The 479-nt window shown below is 39.9% G+C and overlaps 1 protein-coding gene across 1 annotated transcript in view; it reads right to left on the bottom strand.

Moving 5' to 3' along the window:
- Positions 1-479, bottom strand: part of LOC119586260 (bone morphogenetic protein 3-like) — a gene marked incomplete at its 5' end in the record, with an annotated part of 20,953 nt that extends 20,474 nt beyond the window's left edge. Inside the window, 1 exon segment of the mRNA XM_037934968.1 lies at positions 326-479. Within this exon segment, the coding sequence (XP_037790896.1) occupies positions 326-340 (15 nt within the window).

Below are 479 nucleotides of genomic sequence, written 5' to 3'. Positions count from 1 at the left end.
AATGACAGGATTCATTTAATTAATTCCTTGGAAGATGTTTTAAATGTTTTTTGTTATCCCTTTGTTATTTACATAATCAGAATTTACATAAGCTCTCATAACAAAGTAGAAAAATTTTCTTAGATTATTTTTAAACAATTTAAAATTCCATCTCCACACTATTCCTGGGCTGCTTATTAACCATCGCTATCAGTCTTCATAATTCATATAATTAATCTTTATAACTGCGGTTCTTTACCTGCCCCGACTGCCATTATTCATCTAGAGCCTTAATCATCATAATTATTCATTAAAAAAAAACTCAATATCATCCTCAAGTCAATACCTGCGCCTCCTTCATCCACTCGTCGGGCAGCTTCCTGTTCCTGCGCCTCCTTCTGTTCCTCCTTCGGTGCGAGTCGTCTCCCCAGCGCGTCTTGGAGTAGTTCTCGGGCAGCGGAATCAGGTTGTCATCGCGCCGCTTGTGCTTGCGCCGCCGA

The sequence above is a fragment of the Penaeus monodon genome, chromosome 21, assembly GCF_015228065.2.
Source record: "Penaeus monodon isolate SGIC_2016 chromosome 21, NSTDA_Pmon_1, whole genome shotgun sequence".
NCBI lineage: Eukaryota > Metazoa > Arthropoda > Malacostraca > Decapoda > Penaeidae > Penaeus > Penaeus monodon.
Note: the sequence above shows the minus strand (reverse complement) of the source record. Positions and strands in the feature narration are given on the sequence as shown.